General features: G+C 30.9%; 1 protein-coding gene across 1 annotated transcript; it reads left to right on the top strand.

Annotated features, from left to right (window-relative positions):
* The first annotated feature begins 15,436 nt into the window (after nt 1-15,436).
* Nucleotides 15,437-22,050, top strand: LOC118069928 (uncharacterized). Its single transcript, XM_035088299.1, has 3 exons — nt 15,437-16,896; nt 20,275-20,471; nt 21,551-22,050. Exons 1-3 carry the CDS (start codon nt 15,798-15,800, stop codon nt 21,800-21,802), a joined length of 1,548 nt encoding a protein of 515 aa, XP_034944190.1. The 5' UTR covers nt 15,437-15,797; the 3' UTR covers nt 21,803-22,050.
* Nucleotides 22,051-25,256: the final 3,206 nt, after the last annotated feature.

Consider the following 25,256-nt stretch of genomic DNA (forward strand, 5'->3'; position numbering starts at 1 on the left):
TTGAGTTTTATGGTGGTAATTAAATAAATCAGATATATATCTGTTTCAAGAATAATCAACATTTATTTTTAACTTGTTTCAAAAAAAATTGAGGAAACAAAAGTACTATATTCATTTCAGGATGTCAAGTATTTATCAAAAGTATTAATTATCAGCTAAATAGGACTGTAAAAGGGCCACTTTTTTCTTCAATGCCATCAAATAAAATTAACTTTTTCAAAATAAAATCATTTCCGAGTACTGTAAAAGTAGTAGGTAACAAAAAAAAATATTTATGTCTTGGTATATTTCTTTCAATTATTTAACTTCATTGTATTTTTTTAAGTGATTCTTGCCTCATAAAGAATATAATTCATTTTTTATCATCATTTATTTTAATTAATAACTGACGAAATAATCATTTATACTTTATTTTAAAGGATTTAAAAATCAGTTTTATAGTTTTTATGAAAATAAAGATCCAACAATAGTTCTAATATTAATAAAAATGCATTGGTTATTAAAATAAATGAAATTTGATCAATTAAAATTTTTGTAATCATCCAAAGGTGATTCTATCCTTCTAATTTATTCACTCCCGTGAAAGATAATCATTTAATTCAATCGAATAGCTCTCATAAGAAGCGAACGAATCGTTTCGAAGACGTTCAAAAGGACATCGAGGAAGCTGTAAAGATCATCATCTTTCAGATAAACTTCTCTCTTTTTTAAATTCTTCACTCTTCAATTCCTGATTTTAAATTGTATTGTTAAATAGAGTCTCGACACGAAGTAAATGTAAATTAGAAAGATATTATTTGATAATAAAAGGGCAATCCTTTCAACATTTCATTGATATATGAATCGAAAAGGTTTCAGAATAATTGACTCACTTAACAATCAAACTCTACAGTCATCAAAATAATTATTCACCTCACCCTGCTAGTACTTAAAAGCATAAAAAATGATTCTATTTAATTAACAATCACAAAAGGTGAAGGACAAATAATTTCTAAACGCTACACTTTGATAATACGACGTACGCTTTACGCAAGGTCAACCAAGCGTGCTAAGAACATAACAATCTAATCCTACGACGATTTATTGTGATGGAGTGAGAAAAAGATGAAAATACGTCGTACATTTCGATTGGAGTATTGATGTCAATGGTCACACATAAGTATCAAATAATAATACCAACAGAGGCCCATCTGTGTGATTATTTCAAATCAAACGAATGGAAGTTGATTCGAGGGAGCGATTAAATTTAATGAGGTAGTGGTGAGAGACAGCTAGACAAGTTAAAATCTGTCATTTATACACATGTATACTCATATTGTGATATTAGGGATTACAATGTAAGCCAAAAGTCAGAACACCCACTCTATCAACTATTCATTCATCGTCAATTCTATTGTAACCTTGTGACTAAGTTGTTTTCTATGAGATACACTTGGTGGCTTCAATAAAAACTTAATCATCGCCTTCTTCATCGCGGGTGACGAAGAAGAAAAATTTGTGAATGACAACAAATTTGAAAATAAAATGTTGGATCTTTTGAGTAATGATATATTGAGTTGAGATTTTATATGTTTTATTAGTGGAGATGAAATGCTTGAGTTTATAAATAACATCTATTGACGTTGATAAAATTGGTTGCATTAGGATATTATAGTGTATATAATGTGAATGTAATTAAGTGAGAGTGAGAACATAAGAATCGACCTCCGACCGTGCGCTCAAACGTGCCAGTGGTCATGCACGACCTCGTACTACACGGATAATCGTTTTTTCACTTCACATTTACATCTTGCCTAACACTTTAACACCGACTGTGATTTAAAACAAATTCAAGATGAAAAAAATGAGATTACCAAGCTAATATACAACATTGTTGATAGTGCTATCGGACAATTAAGATGCATATTATATTTTTAGCTGTAGATGTTTTATTTGTTTCATTAGGAAAGTCTTGAGGAAAATTTTTCGGATGACTAAGAGATTTTTCCTGTTGTGATAAATAAAAAGGTCGCGTCGTTTGATTTATTAATTGAATGTCAACATTTCACAATCGATTAATTGATACCATTTTTCCGTTGAGTCAATTGACTTTTATATCACAGAATGACTTCCGAATAATCATAGGATAAGAATTCGTTTGATAAAAAATTCTGGGGTAATTTTTTAAAAATTATTTTTGATACTCTTTTACAAATGATTTTATGATGGATTGAAGTATTTATCAATTTACTGACGTCTTATGTTGATTATAAATTTAATGAATTAAAATTTTTTAAATGATTATTTAGGGTAGAGATAATGTAAGTTAATAGGATAGATGATATTATAATTTTTGAAAAGAACTGATAAATTATTAGAATTAATATATTTTTCCTTCTATGAATTAGAGTTTTTTAATGAAAATAATTTGTTATGTAGCATTGATAAGGTTTATTGTAAAAATTTTGATTTTTTAATAATAAAAAATCTGATTTGTTGATTCGTTTAATTAATATTCATTCACTTATGCAACTTTCATTCACAATAAATTAAAGAAATAATTTTTACATACATACACACACACATTTTTTAAATTAATACTTAATAAATAGAAGAAGAAAAAATTAAAAAACGATTTTTTTTTCATTAAAAATACTCCATCTGTAGTGCTGTAGTATTTAAGACATCCATTTATATGAAGATAGTGAATTAATATTCGTCAATAAGGATTTTAAGAATTTATTTGAGACATTTTTCTCATGAAATACCTCAGCAGTGATATTATCTATCATGACAGATTTATTACCTTAATCCTTTGTTATTGTTTTAAAGTTTCTGTGCTGCTGAGTGACCTAGATAAATTCGTAGAAAATTTTCTAAAGTCAGAATTTTAATCTTTTATTATTGTCTCTGCTCCAAGGTGTTTTCTGTCTCATGACCTAAATAAATTCGTGGAAAATACTCGACATGAAATTCTTCGTAATTTCTCGGAACTTTTTAAATGCCTCTTATTCGATAAATTAATATGCTTCTTTTAAATTTCATTCTTTATGTATTTAACTTTAAAGTACGAATAAACTCGTTTAATTTATTGAACAAAAATTTTTTTTATGTTTATAGATTAACTCAAAAATGTATTAAAAAAAGAAGATGTTTTAGAAATAAATAAATAAATTTTAAATAAATTAAATATTTAATTTTTTAAATTTATGAATTATTTGATGAAATTATGGAGTGAAAAAAAAATGTGTAATAAACAAAATTGTTTTTTCTAAATCAAAAATCATATTTTTAATTAATCAATTACTACATAAATTATTTAACCATCATTGATGAATTTTTTTTGCTCTAAAAATTACTCTAAAAACCCAAGTTTCAACATTTGCCTATATTTTTTATATTTATTATTAGTTTTTGGTTAAAAAACTAGCCGATAGTAATGATTTTCCTTCTTTAAAAAGTGTCAAGCACTCGATAATAGCTAGACGAATAAAATGTGATAAATAGAAGGAAACTTCCGGTCAACTCGACTATCCTAATGACTCAGAGGAGGTGCTACTCTCATTAAGAACTCTAAAATAAAAAAAAATCAATCAATTTTCCCAATTTACGGCTGTCTTAAAAACGTGTTCGAAAAGGCAATATATCTCTCAAAGTTTCAAGCAGACGGTCGAATTTCATCTCGACGCGACGCCAGGGCGTGGTCGAAGCCACAAACGCAATACGTCGAGTATATTTCAACCTTTTAGTTCTTATAGCCGTTGCAAATTTTCTTTATTTTTTCTCAAACTGGTTAGAAAATTCAGTAAAAATGAGCTCAAGTTACGCCTATCTTGGCCCATCCTTCGACAAATATCGAGATGAAAAGAATAAATACTACACCAATTATCTAAACTTAATTTTCAAAATAACAAATGTTTCACTGATAATTTACCAAAAGACAAAAAAAAATTAACAGTTGGATGATGAAAAACTCATTTAAAATCTTTCATATTTTTTTGAACAATCATTCCTTTTCAAGAAAAAATGTATCTCTATTTTTTTAATTAATTAAAAAATTACATATCATTAAAGCAAAATAAAAAACCTCTATAATTAAGCCGATATTTTGCTTACGTAAGCTTTTGTGATAAAAAAATATTTTTAATTGAAGAAAAGTAAATGGCAACAAAAAAAAATAACAAATCAGTCGTGAAGATAATATTTATTCAAATTATTATTATTAAAATTTATTATTATTTCCGTAATAAAATCAAACGAGTTTATAATCTTCCATATTTAGAATATAAATTAAATTGAAGGAAAAATTATAATTTGCGTAAATTATGAAAGATTATAACTCTCCTCTTTTCTGCGACATGATATAAGAACGTTGTTGATGTGAACCTTTTCTCAAAAGGTCATGATAAGTTATTGATAAAACGTAGCAATTAGTCACTGCCAATTAACGCTTGCTTTAAACGAAAAAGAAGCTTGACTTTTCTATCAGTAATTTGCCAATAGTATTATATATTAAGAGTTACTTATTTTTAATCAACACTAAATATAGAGTAGACTCTGCAATACAACCCCTCCTTGAGTTATTTAGTATTAATTATTCAATTGTAATAATTAAAAGTTGCATTCTAATTATTATAATGATAATTATGCAACAATTTATACATAAAGACACGGGATATTTAACTGGAATAATTTCCCTGCTGAACAATACTCAACGAATAATGCTCCGATGAAGACAACAGGTCGTGAGTATAAGGTGTGTGCAGCAGTGAAGCGGTCCTTGCCTTATCTGGCAAGATGTAATGTTGAATAAATCGTTCTCCACACTATCTGACCATAAACGAGCCGTGTCACGTAATGAATATACCATGAATTTATCGTTGGTTCGATATACATTGAGTAAATAAGCTAAAGAGGCAGTGGGAACACGGAAGAGAAAACTGGAGACGTCAAAATAGTACTAGAGTAATGAAGAATGCATTATAATATTGTTATTATATGTACATGTATAGATTTGATGTATGTGATGTATATGAAGAGACAATTTCATGTAATTTAGAAGATAGGTTTGAAAAGAAAGACGATATTTTTAACGATTCGAGTATGAGATGATGATTTTTGTGAGATTTGGAATTATGGGATCATTGTTGAGAATTGGTGTGGTTCTAAAAGTAGATGTAATGTAATAATAAATGAATTATGATTTTATTATTAGCAATAATATTATTATTTTTAAATTTTATTATTAAAATTGAATGAAGTTGGGTATTTAAGGATAAAGAATAAAGGAGAAAGTAAAATAATACATTCATATTCAATAATTACATTCTCAGCTTCGTCTTTGAGTTCTTTTCACTCAAACCTTTGAATAAAAAAAATATATAAAAAAAAAAAGAAGTTTACATATGAGCTTATAATTATAATTTAATATGAAATTATTGTAAATAATTCTTTAAATTAGTATTTTTTTTCAGAAAACAAAATTACAGTGGCGTAATCGCAAACTACGACAATAAGCTCCATAGTGCTAATTCACAAAAAAAATTACCATCGATCCATAAAAATTTTTGTTTAAAAAAAAGACTGATTGAGATTAGCCAGATTTTATCTAGAGTTCTAAATTGTTTAGATTTATATCCATTTTAGAGACTATTCATAAAATTATCATAGTTGGTATCTTATTATTTAGTAGACAATAATATTATATAAATATAACACAAAAGCAATAAACTAATAAGTAATGAGATAAAATTAATTAAAATATATTGAAGACACCGTGATATTTTAATTATAATTATTGCAGCCAATATAATTAATTCTACAGTTGGTCGTTACTCGCAATTAAGATTACGCGTTGATGATTAACAAAAAATTGTTTTGTTGCAGGCCGGGGTCGGGCTCCCGAGACTTATCAGCGGCCTAATTATAACGTCCCCTTGCCGTCAGCGGGGGAAACAAATGGAGGAAGATGAAAAAACTTGGACTTACTCCCGGGCTTTCCCCATTCCTTCTACTAGACTTATCTTCAATGCTATGAAGTTTTTTTCCCTTTCTCTTTTATTTTATCCTTCCACTTTTTTAATTACTATTATTTAGCCATTTTAAAATTACCAAAAAAAAAAAATCAATTTCAGTAGTTCTCAAATAACGAAACATTTTGAAAAATGATTGGCTTCTTTCTCATGCTCGTTGAGCTTCTAAAAGTTCTAGGAGTTTTGATTGAAATGATAAAGAAATAAAGAGCAATGGAAATCTAGGAAAATAAAGATGAGTTTTGTTTACCTGTACCAGTCATATTGTCCTCATCTCACAATAAACCAGTGTACGATTCACCGGAAAGGGATTTACAAATTGGATTAGAGTGTCAGCATGAATAAGAGGGTTGCGTGTAAAACAAGCGTCCACAGACATTCTCTTAAGTCGCCCATAAGTCGTTGTTCTCGCTATCTCTAGGGTATTTTCTCCATCAAGTCTTTTCTTCCGCTGTGTACTCTCGTGCTCGTGGGTACCTGGCGTGTCAATGAATGGGATCAACTGAAACACGATGGTGCTCACTGGTTGTGTGTACATTGCTCCGAAGAAATACAACGAGAATGCGCAGAGAAGGTGGGCAACTTGAAAATATGATCGACACTGTAAATGTCAAGCTTATAAGAAATACGCGACAAACCTGTTAAGCTTTATGACTACCCAGTAATCCTCAGATTAAAGAGCTCACGTCGTCCTGTCAAAACTTGCCACCAACTCAAAAGTAATTCTCGCTTTTCTTTTATTCTTCTTAATTGTTTACTTTGACACTTAATTTTCCTATGTTTTCTTAATGTGATTGGCTCTTAGAGACCAGCTCTTCACCAAACATTCATTCAATAAATTCGTTGGCTGACTAAGAAGCGCTTTTGGAAACTCTACAACTCTCCATCTCTCTTATTATCTAACAGATGCATTTTTTTTTCTGTCAATACATTAATTTAAATAATTATTTGTGACATTAAACGTCTAAGAATTTTTATCAGTAGCACTAGAATTAAAATAAAAATTATTAGACTTTGTAAAGTTGTCCTAGTTTCCCCCAGAGAAGCAATTTAAATTCAATCCTATTCTAGAGTTCTAAACATGGCCCACTTGATTTTTTAGATCAGCTACTTATAAGGAAATGAATTCAAGTCTAAAAGAGAAAATAAGACCAGGGCCATGTTGTAATTATTTATGTAATGAATAGTTCTATGGTAGTAATAGGAAGGTAGTGAGGTTGGATTAGCACTGATTTATTGAAGAAAATCTTCAGATCATCATACAGCTAGTAAAAATTATCAACATTTTCGGAGTAATGAATTGAAACAATGAACTATAAATTCGTTGACAGTGACGACAAAATTAATTTCATTAATTAAACATCAATTTTTGTCTTAATTTGCCCTCGATCGATTTCATTCAATATTCACGAATATAAATTGCTACTAATATCGATCAAGACTACTTCAACTCTGAGTAAATTATAATTTTATTTGTTCATGATTGTCTTAAATGTACATTATGCCAGTCTTTCTGAATATCAAGAAGATTGATTATTGTAATACTGATGAAGAGCATTATAATAAACTGGCCATCAATTTAAAATTAGTAAAATATAAAAATAAGTTAATTAAGTTGTCTGAATAATTCATACAAAAGTAATCCATGGATTAAATTTAAAAAAAATAATTCCTATAGTTAATAAATATTCATAAGAAGAAATCGATAAACAAATATAAATTCATTTAATATAATTAATTTCCGTCTATAGTTCATTAATCCTACTGTTAAACAATTCATCTCTATTGAAGTCAATTATATTGTCGTCTGATAGAAACGTTTATTTACATTTAAATAACAAATTAAATTTATTCGACAACCTATTAGCTAATCATTAAAAGTCATTTTTAATGAATAAATCTTCATTTCTCATTAATTATATATTTGTAATAATAGATACAGTTTTTAAAAATAACATGATGTGATCGCAATAATGGCTATCACATCTCAATAATATTAATTTAATGGAATAGTCGAGTAGTTTATTAGTAGCGATAATATTAAGAAATCTTGTTTTGTCTGTTATTTACCCAAAAAATCATACTATTACACACGTCAATGAATCATACACCAACACCACACATATTTCTTAAAAAAAATCACGTTATCCGAAGAAGAGATAACTACGATGACTCGCTTGACAGTATAGAGTCAATTCAGTCTCTCCATTTGAGAGTGACATGGGTGTATTTTGATGCCTCTATCACTGGAAACTAAATTGTAACAGATCTTTCTTGGCTGACTGGCGATCAGAAAAGGGTCGCAGTAGGGAAAGATATCAGCAACAGCTTTTACAATTGTGTATTAGATATTCATATATCTATATACTTAGAAGGAAAAGATTTTTTGTTAGAAACGTAATTTTTTGTATCAAATAAATTTTCATGAGTGAGGAAAATTGTTCTTTCATGTGGTAATGAGGAATCTATGAAAATAAAATTTGATTTTGTGTGGAGATTTTATTTGATTGATATTTTTCGTCGATTATCATCTTTTTTAGAATTGTTTTGTAAATGTATTCAATCGATTTTCATAGGATTTATGATTTTAAGGTTCTTAAATTTAAATTCTTTTATTTATAAAAAATGAGTAAATTTTAAATATCCAATTTTTTTTTTCAATTATTGAATGTAATACAAGAAAATAATGAGATTAAATCAATATAGTTATTTATAAATTAACAAAAGACTTAAAAAGCCAATTAAAAATTTTAGCAAATAATAAGTAAAAAATAATGAAAAATATTTTTAAAAATAAATTCAATAATCAATAATAAATTTTTAAATCTATTTCTTAGTTTCACATTTTTACTAAAAAAACATATGGATGTGACAATTGTACATTAAAATGTATTTACTTTAATTTTTCAAATAAAACAACCTCAATTCCATTCCACCAAGATAATAAAATGATAATTAAATTCATTGAAGGAATTAAAGATGAATCTCGATGATTTCAAAATGCTCGGAGCATGAGTATGCGTACAACATACAGAAACCCACCCCCACAGATCTTCCCTTTGGATGGATATGTATGAGACTCATCCAGAGTTCTCGACATATTCCTGGTATCTCTCACGCTTGGTGGCTATTTCTATGGGAACAGACGGCTGTCTAATTTCCTGCTCTGAATTTTCAACGACTGAAATGTTACCCCCTAATATCAAACTTATCAGCACATTTTTTTTATTGAGATAATCTCAAGTAAATTCCAGTCACTATCAACATAACTGTTCAGCATGCCTAGTTTCTGAAAGACCAGGATTTCATTACTGAATGCTATCAAGTCATAATTCATCAGTTGATGAGAATACACTGGAATCTTGAAAAGGCGTGGAAAGCACTCTTTTATATGACGAGAAGTGCGGAAAGCGTGACGACAGGACATATTTGGTGGCCCGTAATACAAAGAGTCTCATGGCGTCGATGGCTATTGTGTGATTGTTATGAATTTGATATTAATAATAAATAAACAAGTATAATAGAGATGAAACTAGGAAAAAAGTAGGGAGAAAAAGAGATTGTCGCGCTGCGTTAACTCTCGAGCATCCATCTGGTTTCTTACGCTCTGTTGAATCGATTCTCTCACTTAGCTTTAGTTCTTATGGATAGGGAAAAAAATAATCACGTTAGACACCGTGTACACTTTTATATCTTGCACCTTAAGAAGCAGTAGTCCAAGCGATTGAAAAATATCAAGTTTCATGACTATCACAAATCATCCTTTAATGTCTTCTATTAATATACCAAAGCTTTTTTCACTGTCGTACAAAATGCTCCATTCAGACTTAATATTTCCTAAATTCAGTTTATTCAAGCTATTCATTTGATACCATGATTATGGAATAAATCATTCATTCTCCTTGCGTTTGGTAAATGGAGTTCTTTAGATTCTATCTTGAACAGGATTGGAGAAGTTAGGATTGTTATTTTAATTTAATTGATTGTTTACATTACAATAATTTTTTACAAAATGTTTTATTCAAATACAAATATATTCAATTTTAATAAAATACCTCGTTATCTGAAAGTTTCGACAAAAATTAATTTTCAAAATGATCATTTTGGATTATAAATTTATTCAACATGTTCTTTATTGATTTTTCATGTAATTCATAATTATAACTTCATTGGTCGTTTAACTTCACAGCACTTTACAACTAAAGTGAAGTTTCATCAATGTTATCACCTCATGGAAGACTCATAAAACAATAATGCACAACTAAACTGGAAAATGATTGAAAGTAGTAACTAACATTTTACTGTGGAATATTTTAATAAATAATATCTAGTGAAATAATTATTTAGCCATGATCAACAAATCATAAAATGTTATAATAATAATAATAATAATAATAATGATAAAAATAATTTTTTTTTTGAACTTTCAATTTAAATATTTCACAACATGGAAATTAAAAAATCAAACCATTCCCAGTAGTTCATTTTCACAATTTGAATTATTGTGTTGCATTTATTTCTGTTTAGGAACAATAAATTCTCACTATTTTGATTTAAAAGTGGATACAAAATGTATAACATTATCTTCATTGATATCTGCAGAATAAATAATAAAAAAAAATTCTAATTTATGACCCAACTGTTTTTATACATTCAAAAAAATTTCCCCGACACCAAAGCGTGTTATTAAAAACTATTTAAAAAGCAATAACCAGCAGAGTATTTTCTCTAAAAATATAGTAATTATGGTTCATCAGCAATTTTCCAAATATTTAGCACATTTTAACCAGATTTGTTTTGGAAATCTTGTCTAAGCACTTAAACTATTGGCCAGGGACCAGCAAAGTAAGTTGGTAAGTCAAGTTTAGAGTCCAGGTAGATGTTGACCCAGGTCAGTCATTTTTAGAACTTGATAACCACAAGACTAATCTCATTCACTGTCCAAGCCAAACATTGTATGTATATTTGATGTTTTAGGATGTAGATACAACTATTCACGATAGGATTTAAAAATTTACATAACGCAGGCTTGAAAATATGGTGAATTGTCATCACCAAAGAAAAAACAACACCCAGATCCAGTGTTTTTACCAGGGCACAAGTTAATCCAAAATATAGAATAAGATAAATCCAAAGGGGAGTGTAAAACGTAGCTCCAGCACTACATGAATATCTCGAATATGGCTGCTCTCGTCACGATTTCATGTTCCAACTATGGGTACACGTGTATGTATACCTTAATCCGGTATTAGGCTGACGGTCATTGTATCTCTAAACGGCTGGCATTATTTTGTTAAACTGTAGGCGTGGCGCAAATTTCCAAACTGACCAACCTACCAAATTCTTAACATCTCCTGGGATCAAAACCACTGTAGTAGCATCAACTCGTCAACTGTTATTACTCTGAGGTATAATAATCCCAGCAAATAATCCTCCTTTAAACCCTGCACTCGCGTGTACATCACTTTAATGTGATGCCGAATTTTTCATGAATTATTCAGTGGATTTATTTTTAACGAGATACAAATAAAAATTGTTGATGTTAATGACCCTTGTTTGTGGGTAGAAATATAAGCTGCATGGAGGAAATTGAAGATAAAAATTATTGATAGCAATGATTTAATGGAAAAATTATTTTTTCAAGCCATTTAGTGATTTTATTATTAGTAGTAAATAGAAATAATACAAATTAAAAATTAGATTCAAATTTAGGTCGATAAAAAAATTAATTAGCTTTTCAATAATAGACTTTATCGAATTATTTAATTTATTTAAATAAAAAAATAAGAAATAAATTGAACTTTCTGATTTTTAAGAAATTGAATCAAAGAAAAGTTGAAGTGCAAAATTTTTATTACCAAGTCAACACTCAAGGGTTGAAATGCACAATTGTATGAATAATAGTAATAGTGTTAATATTTCTTACAAAAGAATAGTTTATTGAAACTTTAAAATTATTTCTTGAAACTTTCTAAGTTGACACAAGTTGGAATTCTGTAGCATGATTTATTCATGTGATTATTGATAACTTTATAAGTTCTGAATAAATACATAACAAATGAAAAAACTTGGAGTTTGCTGAAAAACTCGACTTCATTTTTATTTGCAAGTCATAAGAATATTTAATTCTTTGATAACAATCAAGTAATTCAGAGTGAAATGATTTTTTTTTTTAATACTTCATTCTTCCCAATTACAGTCAACTCTTTGAAATATTATTAGCTGATGATAAAAATTTTTGAAAAAAGTATTTAAAAAACTATTAATCAATCTGTTGGAAGCCATTGACATTTTTAAAAATGTCATAATAAGCGTAATAGACAGAACCCTTCAGATAAGATAGCATCAGTTAGTTAATTTACGTATTTTGTGGGTAGACATACAAACTAAACGTGAGAATTAATGATACCTATTCAACTTCTAATAGGAGAGTTTATTTAATAATATTAAATTTATCTAATCCTCGATTAACCTGAATTTAATATAAACCTACACAAAAAAAGACTTCAACAGTCTCAATTTCTGTTGGGTCTAGATTAAAACCTTGTAGGTACAACAAGTTGATATAAAAATAGTACTTGAAATGTATTTAAGTTAAATTTTCAAATAATTAAAATTAATATCAAAGTTAATCTTCCCTTATCTAAATAAATTTTTCCATCAGTGTATCTAATTTAAACAATTTAATTACCAAGTATTTTTACTAATTAATTAACTCCCGTCCATACACTTTCATAATCAATTTTTCATTATTAAAAAAGCCGTTGAACTCAACTGTCAAAGGACCACGTTTTACTAACTCAATTTTCTAGAGTAAATCAACACCAGTGTAGGATAGTGATGCTGCTTTTTAATGATTTATTGGATTTATTACCGACAAGAGCGTGGGAGAGAAAGTCCGAACAAAATGACACCGATTTGTGTCAGCATTTTCTTTACATTACTCCTGAACTCGAACTAATTCGACATTAAAAAGCGCACTCGAATCATTTTCGTACCAATCACACAAAAGCCTCAACGAATCGTTTGAAAGTCGTTTAATATATATAACACTTCTATAAAGTGTTCTGTACATATCGAAGGGTAGTCGTTGAAGCATAAAACGCCAAACTAAATGCTCCACGACAACTAAATATTATAAAGCAATATATAAACTCAAGTGAACGCGTGGAAAATAACTACTACAGAGACAAAATGATATACACCAAACACCTTGATGTATGCACAAACACACTGGAATTTAAGAAGGAATCATAATGGTGGTATCTCTCTAATAGTCAGCAGATAGATGAACGTAACGAAAGAGACAAGAGAAGAGCATCAGGACTAACAGCCACGTTTAGAGATCCACGAACCCTGAACGCATCTGCCCCATTATGTTGGACCCTGAAGGCACCACCGTGGATCATTAATCGTCACTAAACGACAGCCATTTTGTATCTAAACTGGATTGCCGATTCACTAACTGGTTTCGAGGACATTTAATAGACTATAGACTATCCTTAGAAGTCTATTATCTGCCATACCTTTTATCTCTATTCAATATAAGCTGCATCAATTTTCATCTATTTTGTTGACTAATGCTCATCGTATAGTGTTCATTAGAAAGTTGCCTGCGAGATGGGTTGGCTCAAGTGAGCTAAGTACCCTTCGTTACTGCCATTTTCGAATTAAAAATTAGAGGTATTGAAGTTTGAAGAGACTTGAAATGATTATTTTATTGGATAGGTGGCTTGGAGATCTGGACATGATAGATGATTGAATAGTATTTTAAAATTCACTTTATCAACTCCAATTCAATAATGTATTGCTAATTAATTATAATTGTTTTCAATTTTTTTAAACAATTATTTAATGCCCACTAAGATTAAAATTTAATACAAGTTGGTGATTCAATGTAGACTATTAGAGTCCAAATCATTAAACTTTTTGGAGTAGTATTTATTATTGTATCAAATGTATTCACTGATGAAAATGGAAGTGATTGATGAACTTTGTTATTTAAATGTATAATAAAATAATTGATTAATTAATAAATTATTTGAAATAGCTAGCTAGTATTTTTATTTTGATTAATAAAGATCATTAAAATAATTAAAGAGACTGTGTATTCATCAATGGCTAGAAAATTTGTGATCAATTTATTGAATTTTATCATCAACAATAAAATTTCTTTCAATGCCAATTTTAATCTCCAGCACTGATTAATTTTAACTTCAATAATAAATTTTATTTGGTAAAGGAAAAATATCATCAATCATTTAAAAAATATTTATTTTGGAATATTTTCTCTAAATTACAACTTAATTATTCAAATCATACGATAATTTTCCACGACAAAAAAAACTTGTAAAATGAATTAACACATTATAAATGACAAGAAAACGATTGATTTTTCATTACTACATCCAACAAATACTAATACACCGTTAATTATAAATTGTCATTGACTGTTATTCTCCTTGCAATTCGAGGAATATTTTTTTTCCTCAAGTTTATTCCTCTTCTTAGTTTATATTATATTGAAAATACCTATAACAAACATTTCCAAATAAATCCCCTAAAACACGAGAGTGGTGGGTGGGCGAAGCGATATCCCGCAGGTTCTTCTGTCTACAATTCTAACAAGATTCAAAATATAAGCTGCTTGACTGCAAAGAGCAGGAATAGAGCGACTCAAACCTCTTATTTCCTTTTCCATCTTACTTGACTCTTTTTTCTATACACCTGAGCTTCTCCCTCGGGAGCGATGCTTGTCATTTATATAGTCTGCGTATAATAAACGAATCCCCAAGTCTGATGGATTAGTTTAATCCTAAAATATCGCTTCAAACAATATATAAACACAGCCGCGATTACATGGAAATGATTATTATTTAGTCAATCTATTTTAATTTAACTCCTCTGAATGATATTAAATCTAAAAATGTCCAATGTATCCTAATAATAATTGGATATAATAATTCTTCTCAAATTACTGTCTATCTGTATGATTAAACGATCGAATTGATCAGTGGTTCGAGGCGTGAATTAGGCAATTAGAAGTCGTCACGTTCACATAAGCAATTCACTCTCTATAATGCCCCTACTCTGGTTGTAGGGAATCAACGGTGGCTGATCCCAGTCAAGAGAGAGAGACAGGACATTGAATAGAGGCTTGATTGAGGGAGAGCATGAAAACAGAGGGTGCAGAGGGTCGTGTTGAATTCGCGGGCAACAATTCGATTGGTGAAAAGACAGCAAAGGTAACGCCCATAGGCGCAACGCCTGTACCAGCCACCAGCACGACGGCATTGGTCGAAGCAGCACGGTCGACGCTGGAACTGGTCCACCGGGTCTCGCGGGGGCGGTGCACGCGACGTCGAGGTCGCGGGCTTTCCGCTCCTGGTGACGGTAAACTCGTAATCAGTGCCGTTTCCGCGGCAGAGGCGGCCACCACGCGACAAACATCTTTCAGCATATTTGTTAAATAACGCTGTACTGTTTAGTGAGTGCTAACACTTTTCCAGCATTTCGAGGCTTCGTGTGTTATTGTGGTGGATTATTGAGTGATTGAGATCATCTGCGACAATGCCGGACTTGTTGCTGATTTTTCAATTGACATACGAGAGATAGAAAAAGTGTTGCAAAGAGTTTATTTTAGTTTGTTTATGAGACATCTGATTGATATGTCTGTTGTCAAATTGAGAATGAAATAGTTGAAATTTGGAGTAACGTGCGAATGCCGCCGGGTCAAGTGTATGCGAAGGTGAGAGGAGTGGATAATTGCAGCAATCTGCAACCGGTATGAGTAACATCGAAGGGCTTTCGATGCAAGGAGCCAGCACGAATGCGGCTGCCGGTGGTGTTAGCTTGTCTGAAGACGTTGATATGGCAAGTCCTACATCAGCTGCGTCTAATCCAAAACCTCGTAGTGGTAAAATAAGTTTTAGTGTTGATGCCTTGCTAAGTGGAACGAAAAAATCACCAGTTAATAATTCGACCAGTAGAAGAGGAACAAGTAGTATAGAAAATGGTGATGATTTGGCAAGTAGTGATGCGTCGGAAAAGAGTTTGGAGATGCAGGATGAAGCTCGTAGATATAGAGACTTTCTTATCATGGAACAGGAGCGGCAAAGAAGTTTGCATAATCGTGAACTTTTAGCCAGGTTGAGTCCATTAACTGCAAATAGCTTGACCAGTTTTGCTAATCTCCAACAGCAGCATCTTTCTCATCATCACCATCATCACCATAGTGGGCGTTGTAATCCATCAAGCTCCGATTCTGGAAGATCTAGCGAGCATCGACAAGACACAATCACTGTGAAGGATTTCTCAAGAACGTCACGAATAAATGAGAAATCTTCATCACCCGTCGGTTTGACGGATGAACGATTGAGTGGCAATGGAAACAGTTCACCTAAGCAACTTCTTCACCGGCGAACTGAAGATGAAGAACTCGACGACGACGACTTAGACGACGAAAGACTGGCAAACCATTCTGTATCACCAACACGATTAGAGTTGGATAATGAGCGAAGTGACTCCGAAGCACCGAGATCTCTCGAAGGCGACGGCAGCTGTGAAAGGCTGATGGACGTCGGCAGTGGTTCCAGGTCGGAAGATCTAAATGTTATGGATTCGGATGGTGAAATAGAGCATGATGCCGACGGTGGAAGTAAACGAGATAAAGAAAAATCAACTCCAGTGATACCTCAACCAATTCATCCTGGTGGACAAAGACCTCCAGGACCCTACTTAGGAACTCCAGGAACAGCATCCGGATGGTCTCCCGCGGGATTTCCGCATTCTCTTGCCAGTTTCGCGTGGCTACCCCCACCTCCACATCCGCATAATCCGCATGGACATCTGTACACGCCCCAGGGTGGACCTACTAGTCCAAACGGTGAGAACCGCCCCGGATTATATAGCTAATACGAATACGTCTATGCATTGCAATCGTCTACTTGGTGTGTGCACTACAATCACAACCGCAACGAGATTACATGGGGATTATTTCCAATGCTCGTTATCGTTGACGTTGACATTTAGGGGCTTCCGCGTGATGATGATGCGAATCGATCAGACTTAATGCTGCTCGTATATGCCACTTTCGATTGACAGCCGGGAAGTAAATAGATCCGTTGTGCTTATCAGCAAGTCCTAAACTATTCCGTATAATTATCCTTCAGTAATATTGATCCATGCGTATCGACATATAGAGATGCACCGTCTAATTGATATGATTCACAGTTTCTACCGTGATGCAGTTAATCTACTGAATTAGTAGGAATTATAGATAAGGCAACGACGACTCGCTATGGTGAAGCTATTCAGCGCTAATCGGGTGAGGGAGAGACACGTTCTTAAGTACTCCTTATAGTCGTTGAGAAACTCACTGCATCAATTCTTAGAAAGAAATCGCTGCAGACCATTCAGGGGACTCACTTTATATTGATCGCTAAGGAACGTTGTTATTCTTGTTACAAATACACACATTCTTGAATAACGATCACGCCTGCTGTTGATGCGTCCCATCGTTCCTGATGTTCCAAGCATGTTTAATGCATTTGATTTACACAAAAAATCATCCCGACAGATTCCATTTCATTCATTACAATGCCATGATGTCGTACATTGTGTGTATACAAACACCAAAACTCCTTAAATTTTTTTTTCGTCTCCTCGTCGTCGTCGTCGTTTTTTTTGTTGCTGTATCAGGACGACCCTTAATTCGAAACAATCATCGAGTAATTAGTTAATTAGTTTGAGTTATAGTGACGACATTTTTATGACTGAAGAATTATGTCTCACATTAATTCAGCTACAAAATCATTATGAACGATACACTAGTGAAAAATTATCTAAAGTCGATAAGAGATTTAAAAGAAGATAGCGTTTCAAAATCTTATAATACGATTCATGTATCAAGATGTTTCCGTGTTGTTAAAATATCTTTGACAGTAGTTTTCCGACATTCAACCATCATTTATAATCATGTACACGAGGTTCATCCGGTCGTAAACTCTGAATAAATTAATGAAGACCTCCCTCATAATCTAATGAGCTCGCAAGATGATTCATCATTCTTCTGTATTCATTATTGTTATTTAGGAAAAAAAATCTATAATTAAGAATCATTAGTGACAAAATTATTGCTGCTAATAATAAATAATGACGTTCTTGCAAATAAAAATGTGAGATTTATTTATTAAGTTTAGAAAACGGTTTATTTAACTACGAGGTGGGACTAAAATTTATTATTGATTTTAATTTTTTTTTAATTTTAATATTACTTTATTGAGTGTAATAAAATATTATTAGCAATATTTTGGTTCTACCCAGATGCTTTTATTCCGATGAATAACATCATAAGATCAATAATTATTTATTATTGTTATATAATATTTATTAAAATTTTTTTTAAACACATTAATATTCATTTAAGTTGCTATAATATTATTCTTTTTTTTTCACTTTTAAAAGTCAATTTGTCGAAAAAAAATTGGGAAACTTTTTTTAATGAAATATTTGTAACAGAAATATGGTTATTAAAAGAAATATTTAATTAAACTCATTTCCTACTCCATTAATATATTAATTTATTAAAATCATTTTTAAATATTAACTTGTTATGTTAATCATATTATTTTTGCGTGAGCTAATTGACTGAAAGGGTATGTTGATTAATTGCGTTAACTTTTTTTAATTGCCATGTGTTTTGTGAGAATGTCCTTGAGAAGTTTACAGAGCACAGTGTAATTAAAAAAAGTTTGACAATCTGAGCTTACATATTTGTGTAGCCAATCAGTCTTAGTCCATCACTTTCATCAAAATATATTATTCAACAATAAATAACATTAATTTATAAAAATATTTAATTTTAAATAGTGATTATATATAACTCAGTGTCCTTCAATGCTATCTTTGAAGCAAATCAGAAAATTTCAAATATCAATGCAATGACTCAACAAATATTTCTAGCATGCAACAATGGCATTGTTGCATAGTAGAGTGGTCTTAAATAAAAGCCATCAAAATCAAGAGCAGTCAAAATAAATCCACGAGTATTTACAAAATATTTGAATTTAATTGCAACATTAATTAACAGAGTCACACATTAATCGTTACGTATATAAGCCAAGCTACACGGTTTAGTGCATTGAATATAGTTGCGTGTGAAAATACAATTAGTCTAACGATCGTACAACACCCATTGGAAATGTCAAATATTCCAGTATTTAGTCTTGTATAAGAAGAAATCTCAACTCTTGTAGAAGTAATAATGCGAAAATGTAAAAAAAAGTACTAGACACACGCAGGAGAACGTCGGAATCGCTTATGCAAGACGCAACCTCGTGTAATTTGTATCCCGGATGAATCTCGCAACTCGATCGTGCTCGTGTATCCACGACGTTTCTCTTGCCCGGTAATTAACGGGAATTAATTAGCGCAAGGGAAAAACACTCGTGGCGATCCACTGGCAGTTGTGCCGCTCTCTGAATGGATGCGGCTCTATACCGTTAGTAATACTGCCGCGTTCAAATGGGATTTGATAATACCACTAAAGGCACAAGGAAAAAGAGAGAGTATTCAGCAAGATCTTGGCAGAGTAAGACGAGAGACTGAGGGAGAAAGGTACGAGAGAGGTAAAGATTTAACGATGTCGCGGTGTGACAGATAGGCCGACATCGCGCCTCGCTTCTTTCCAACCATCGGTAGACGTTAATTGGCGGTCTCTACTTTGTAATAATTGGTACCGATTCAGGAATATCCGACCACTGGGCTAACTTTCTCGCGTGCTGTCTTTGCTCTAGACTTTTCTCTTTATCCTTCGTCTTATTTATTATCGGATATTCAATCCGTCACTGTGTCAAACGCCACCTTATTTCCATCAATTTCCTTGTTTCTTTTCCTATCAAACATTATCGATCCATTATCTTTCACATGTTTACCAATAATTTACCAATATAAGCACTCTCAGTAAATGATCTTAAACAATGAGAAATCATTCTTTAAGGAAATTACTTTTTTATGAAAGTGATTGATGATGAAATGCGATAGCTAGGAAAGGAGTTGGGTTTTATGATGATGAGAATTTCTTCCTTGGTTGTTTACACTGAGAAAAAATTTTTTGCAATGTACAAAATCAATATTTAGTCAATAAAAATAATTATAAAATATTCGCAATAAAATTTTTTATTGAATTTATTGATATTGATAACACCATGGAAAAAAAAATTTCGTTACGATTATTCAAAATTTTGTTCATTGTATTCTTCAGGAGATTTACGATTACCTGGACCTGGTCCTGGACCAGTCAGATGTACTTTGAGGAAGCATAAACCAAACCGAAAACCAAGAACTCCTTTTACCACTCAGCAATTATTGTCTCTTGAAAAAAAGTTTCGAGAGAAACAATATCTTACGATAGCAGAGAGAGCTGAATTTTCATCATCACTTCATCTAACAGAAACACAGGTTGGTATTACATACAAATTCTTTATCCACCACATGCATATTATTTCCCAAAAAAAATAACCTGTTATTAGTTTTCCTCAATTGATAAAAATAAAAGTATGCTGTTCCATTTATTATATAAATACAGAAAAATAAATTTTTTTTTCCGACACTGATGTTTGCTTAACAAATGAAAGAATTCCTTTTCACATATTTGTTTGCTATTAATAAAAATCATTAGAGTAAATCCAACGACTTCTGAAATTCAAAAAATTTCTCTACTTGTCACACTATTGTATACTGAGCCAGAAAAGTAGGCAGTATTTCTTAAATAAATCAAACATAAAGACTTAAAATGCTCAATATAAAGTAGTTCAAATGAAAAAATTTCTTAACCACAATTTTCTAGAAAAATATTTCTAAAAATACATATTTAGATACGTGAGCAAACATAAGCATATACCTTAATGCTCTCATTAAATATCTAATGGGCCTATAAATATGATATTTCCAGTCCATTAATGAAATATTTAATCGCATTTACTCCAATTCTCAGTTTCCAAAATAAATATTATTTCTTTAATCAGAAAATAAATTTCTCTTCTACTCCAACAAATTCATCTTAATCATTTAAATAAATCCTCATATTTTTTTTTTTTACATTAATTAAATTTTTTTCTATGCAAATAGTTTAAAATTTTCAACACTCGTAATTTTTTTTTCCTTTCATTAATTATCTTTTTGTCTAGATTTTTTTACCTTTAACCAAACCGTTATCGAAACAACTAGCGTGTCAGAATACACTTTACGCGTTGGGTGCAATGCATCAGACGAAATGAAGCTTTGTAGCATTCATTTGCTTAGATAAGACCCACTGATCGTATACACCCTCACGGTTACTACATTATTCACCCTGTACCAGGACAAAGAGCTATATGTTTTAGTACACTTTAAATCGTCCATTACTTGTTCTACGATTTCCTCCATTTCCTCTTTTCATACAATTCCCCATTGATCCGTTCCACTTGACAGATTTCATTCCAAATTACATTTATCCATCAATTATATGATACTCTAATGAAATTTCTTAATAACTCCAGGTCAAGATCTGGTTCCAAAATCGTCGTGCTAAAGCGAAACGACTGCAAGAGGCGGAGATTGAGAAGCTCAGGTTATCAGCAAGACCACTATTGCATCCAAGTTTCAGCACTGGTCTCATGTTCTCAGCTGGGGTTGGTCCACCTGGTGCTCCCGGTGGAGTTCCACCCTTTATAGCAGCAGCTATGGCTAGACATAGTCATGCTGCTGCCACTGCTGCTATGTTTATGGGTCCTCCTGGACACCGGCCTTGAACTCTTTCTGCTTGTGTGAGTGGATGGAAGAAGTTCTTTTCTTTGATAACTCTTGATCATCTGGAAGGTAAATTATTGACTTTTATCAAAAATACAAGAAGCAGACATGTTTCAGTGAGTTTGTTCAAAACACTTGCATCCTATGGTTTCAATAATATTGAGTATTTTGTAAGATTAAATTGTTAAAATGTTTTTTATTTTTTTTTTAAGTGGTTTATAATATTTTTCTATCTAGAATTGAACTAGAAAATATTTATTCTAATCATGAAATATTTATTTAGTCATTGAAAATAAATTTATCTATTGTGATAACAGAGAATTTCATTGAAGATAATTTTAGAAAAGATTTCTAAACCTTATAAGTTGATTAGATTTTAAAAAATTGATTTTTTGATGGACTTGATTTATACAGCAAATCTAAATGAAATGAATTCACTAGTTTATCCGTAGATCAGGTCAAATTTATGAATATTCAATTTTTTAATTAAATAAAGTTTTTGAAAAATAAAAAAAGAAATATCTTTAAATTATTATAAAAATATTCTATCAATCATAATAACAAAAGATGTTTTTATCCAGCTAATAAATTTACGTACAATTTATTTTAACTATTATGTCACTGCATAGGTAATTTGTGTACTTAAAAATTAAATTTTTCAAATAATTTTATTCAATCGAATATCATAAATATTACAATACATCACATAGTTTTCCAACTGTATAAATATTCACATCCAACAAAATACCTTTTAATAATTTCTCAGAAAAAGTCTGTCTTCATTTGTTGAGCATTTACAAAAGATCTTATTTACCTTCAAGAAATGACAAAGTTTTATAACAAAGCAAGAATTAGAATTTTTTCTGCTGTAATTAATATAATAAAAGACTTGTAAATAATGTAAATAAAATAGGTGTGTGTGGATACATCAAAATACCTGGATACATCAGCGTAGAAAGGTATGTAAATACTGAAAATTCGAGTAGGCTGTTGTCCTCCGATCAATGTCGATTCATGTGCTCAAGCAGAAATCGGTTATTTATACAAATGCGCACTTGATAACTATGGAGTTTGTAACGCGTTACAAAAAATTGTGATCTAATATGTTTGTTGAAAAAGCAAAATGAATAAATTGCGTGGATGGTACTTGAGAAATTGGCATTTATGTTTGGCATCACAATCCTATTACTCAAACAAACTTCTGCTAACTGTATCTTAAATCAATCATTTCAATCAATCAATGACATTAATATTATTATTGGCTATGAATTTTCGTGCGTTTTATGCCGACTCCAATGAAAGAAATGAAGTAATATAATTATGTAAATTGTGCACTAAAGTGCGATGTTTATTTACTACATGTGAAATAATGAAAGCAAAAGGGTGCAAGAGAGCGAATGAGTACAAAATAATAGTATATATAAATATATAAATACGAGTGAAAGAAATATTCAAATGAAGATTCGGCAATAAGCAGTCTGTATAAATGTAATATGATAATTTATCCATGAAAATATGTTCTAGTAAAATAAATTGCAGTTTCAATACTTTCATTTGTATTATTATTGCCACCATTATCATTGAGTATTCAATGACATTCTTTTTACAATTGCCGAAAATACTTCCTTCTATATCCGAATCATAAAGTTATTTATTCTCTAATTAACGAGGGAAGAGAAATTTAATCAGACATCAATATTTGGCGAGTTTACCCCATTAAATGTGGCCGAAATTTTTTCTTCCTACCATCATTCAATAATTGGACTTCAATTTTACTAATTAACTTATTATATAAATAATTCATAATTAGCTTCTTCATTGCAGATAATACGAATTCATGAAAGCCGAAGAAGGAAATAAGGTAAGTCCCAAAAGTGAAGTTTTAATTTATGAAATTTCCACTAAATGTCTCGCCATGGACAAAATTAAAATCATATTCACTATATATGTATACATAAGCATCGAGAATTGGTGTCACATTTACATTATTGGTCATATATTACTTTTTTCATGTCTTTTTGCGTTACATTTCCGCATTGATTACCAAGAATTGTCCTGAGATCAGCAAAGTTGCTGGAAATTTTATTCACATAATGTTTCCATTTTATTTTATAACATCCCTTATATGCAATTGATATAAAGCAGCGGCGACGACCAAGGCGAGAGTTAGGGCGCGCGCGCATATAACGTCGTCTTCACCACGAGCGCTGACAATTAATTAAAGAATAATTTCTTGTCTTGGCGATATCCAGAGGAGCGCGTTGACTGTGCAGTTGGCGGCCAATTATGCCACAGGACAAGCGCGGAATACCAAGCAGGATCGCGCGACGAGGGTGCACTAGTCGATGCGCACACGCAAGTACTGTGTGCTGCACTCACAAACAAAGTACTTGTTAAACGTGCACTTTGTTTAATACATTTAACTACTACCTCCGAGAAAATCGATTCACCCTATTGCAATCTTACAGTTAATCTACGGTACTCTCTTAACAACTAATTCTAAATACCTCTGCCGAAGAATTAAATTACCGGTGGATTAATTTTTTTTGAGTAAACATTCAATGTAATTTGCATTGAGTTTCATGGAAAAAATTTAATTATCATTATTTATAATTTGTTGTGAAAAATTTTATTATCAATTTCTTAGGAGGAAATCGTGATCTTGCCACAATGTATTAAATTTTTAACTTAACTTATTTTTTTTATCACTAATAGCTGCATTCTTTTTTAATTAACAAATTATTTTATTGAAGAACAATTCCTTGATTTAAGATAAATCTTGGAAGCACCAGAAATACTCAATGTGTTTCAAATTTTCCATTTTACTTTATAAATATTTGAATTTAAAAAGATGATAATTTTTTATTTTCGTTGCATTTTTTTTATTTCTTCAATAAACAATAATTTAAAATGATAAATACCAAAGATATGAAGAAATAAATTTTTCCTTCTCCACAAAAAAAAAATGATTTAAATATTTTTTATAACAACAATATTTTCAGTGTTAATATTTCCGATTTCTAAATTAGATACCACACGATTACGATCAAAGTCCAATAATTAAGTAATTTTATAAAATTAAGAGCGCAATGAAATACAATTTTTATATGTCAGTAGCAAATAACGATGAGAATTATTACAATTTTATGATAGCCTATAAAATATTTCTCAGCTCAGAAAAAAATACAACTCATCTTGAATGAAAAAAAATCGACTCTATCATACTTAGATTGACTCGTAAATAAAAATAATCAATTCAATAGGTAATTATAGTAAGAAGAAGAGTAAATGATTGTACATGACAGAGTTCATTGAAGAAGATATTCATGTAAAGTATAAGAAAAAAAGCCTGGTGGTAGAAGAGGTCGAATAAAATTCATGGTTAACGTGTGTGCATCCAAAATAGGGGTCTTCTTGAGAGTCTCGATCCTCATTCGGGTTTATCCAAATTAATTG

The sequence above is a fragment of the Chelonus insularis genome, unplaced genomic scaffold (assembly GCF_013357705.1).
Source record: "Chelonus insularis isolate UGA/USDA-ARS -01 unplaced genomic scaffold, ASM1335770v1 contig_493_pilon, whole genome shotgun sequence".
Taxonomy (NCBI): domain Eukaryota; kingdom Metazoa; phylum Arthropoda; class Insecta; order Hymenoptera; family Braconidae; genus Chelonus; species Chelonus insularis.